At 33.0% G+C, this 1,680-nt stretch overlaps 1 protein-coding gene across 1 annotated transcript in view; it reads right to left on the reverse strand.

The window, feature by feature from the left end:
* Positions 1–241: 241 nt before the first annotated feature.
* LOC119593007 (ran GTPase-activating protein 1-like) overlaps positions 242–1,680 on the reverse strand; it is a gene marked incomplete at its 5' end in the record, with an annotated part of 7,001 nt that continues 5,562 nt past the window's right edge. Inside the window, 1 exon segment of the mRNA XM_037941898.1 lies at positions 242–1,556. Coding sequence (XP_037797826.1) covers positions 1,490–1,556 — 67 coding nt within the window.

The raw sequence follows: 1,680 nt of genomic DNA on the forward strand, positions 1-1,680 counted from the left end.
GGGGGGGGCTAATGACCTTAAATGATTTTCAATAAATGTACATACAAAAGGTGTTTCAACACTCTTAATTTCTCCAGCATCAACCCAGTTTAACCTTACCTATTACCAACTGGACTGACATTTTGAAATTCTATATAGTATTGAAAAGTAATGCAGAGGCACACTTTTCTACTTGCAAAGTTAACAATTAACAATCACAGCAGTAAATGCACGTCCTGTAAAATGGAAAATAAAAAGACTATTATATTTGGCATTTTATTTTCAAGATGACTCTTTGGTAACCTTTGAACTAAGGAACACTGGGGGAATTCTTAATATAAGAGAATAATGCCTCTCAAAATAGTCATGGAAATGATAGCTCATCTACTGAGAGATTCTACAAAGTTTCCATCTGAACTTACTTCCTTATCTATCTTAAATATCCAGAAGTAAATAAACTTTAGGTTACCCACGAATCTTCTTTCCAATTATAAACATTCTTATTTACTGACGCTCCAGTAAAGAAGCTTAATTTGCACTAACCTGATTCTAAGTGGTCTAACTCACTCAATGATTACACTCAATATGGCTTCTATTTCAGTGGAATACATTTCATAAATGTAGTTTGACAGCAAAATATTGTAATCCTATAATGGTCATAGTCTGAAGCAATGCAATAACATGTCCTGTTAATTTGTGTTGGACAAATTGTGGCACAACAGATGTGCTATTACAATAAGTAGGGTAAATATTACATTTTCACCTTTACATACAAATGAGACCCCACATAAACCATATCTCTAGAGTACAAAAATAGAATCTACTTTCAATCTTACTTGTCATGAACTTTGCAATTTTATTTGCAAATTGCATGCATTCGAGATGCCATGTTCCAAACAAGATTAAATATTCTCACCATGGTCCTAATATTTATTCAACAAGAAAAAATCCATATAGTAAACAAATTTAGTTCTCATTGCATTGTGAAAACATTATAATGTAAAATTAATTTATATATTATCAATACAGATAATGTTTTTCAGGCAAAGCAGACTCCTCTATGTCATTGCCTTAATCCACTGACATTTCCTTTGTGTGGACTCCGACAGCACATGGTACAACTTTTTCTTTTTTCTTTTTTTTCTCTCTCACATGAATTAACTGTTTTCTAACAAATTATTGGGTACTCACTGCATTTCTTATACAGTTTATTAACTGATATATACATATAATTTGGTATATATGTCCATTTGCACTTTTGGTGGACGAGGTTGGCTGCACTGACTCAGACCAAAATAAGTCCCATTTCATTCATAAAAACAAATGAAATAGTGGAATTAGGGTTATAGAAGATGAAAGGAGGAAATAAGTAAGTGTGTGGCACTCAACAAAAATTAATTCACTGTTCATATGGACATTGTTTTGCACATTCATCAATACCAGTACTACTTAAAATTACAACACCAGTCTCGAATATCATTTTCGTTGCTGGCTGTGAAATCTGAAGTTATCATTGAAAGAGTGCTACCATAAGTTTGTGTTTCTCCTGAGTGTAGACATCAATCTTCGGGATAGGTCTGGAAGAGAAAGTTTATTTTTTATCAGCCAGTTATCAAGGTGGAAGTTAATGTGATGGGAATAGTTCACTATATGAACTCATGTATGGCTCATGAACCTGAGAACTACTTTTGGCACTGATGT

The sequence above is a fragment of the Penaeus monodon genome, chromosome 31 (assembly GCF_015228065.2).
Source record: "Penaeus monodon isolate SGIC_2016 chromosome 31, NSTDA_Pmon_1, whole genome shotgun sequence".
NCBI classification, from domain to species: Eukaryota; Metazoa; Arthropoda; class Malacostraca; order Decapoda; family Penaeidae; genus Penaeus; species Penaeus monodon.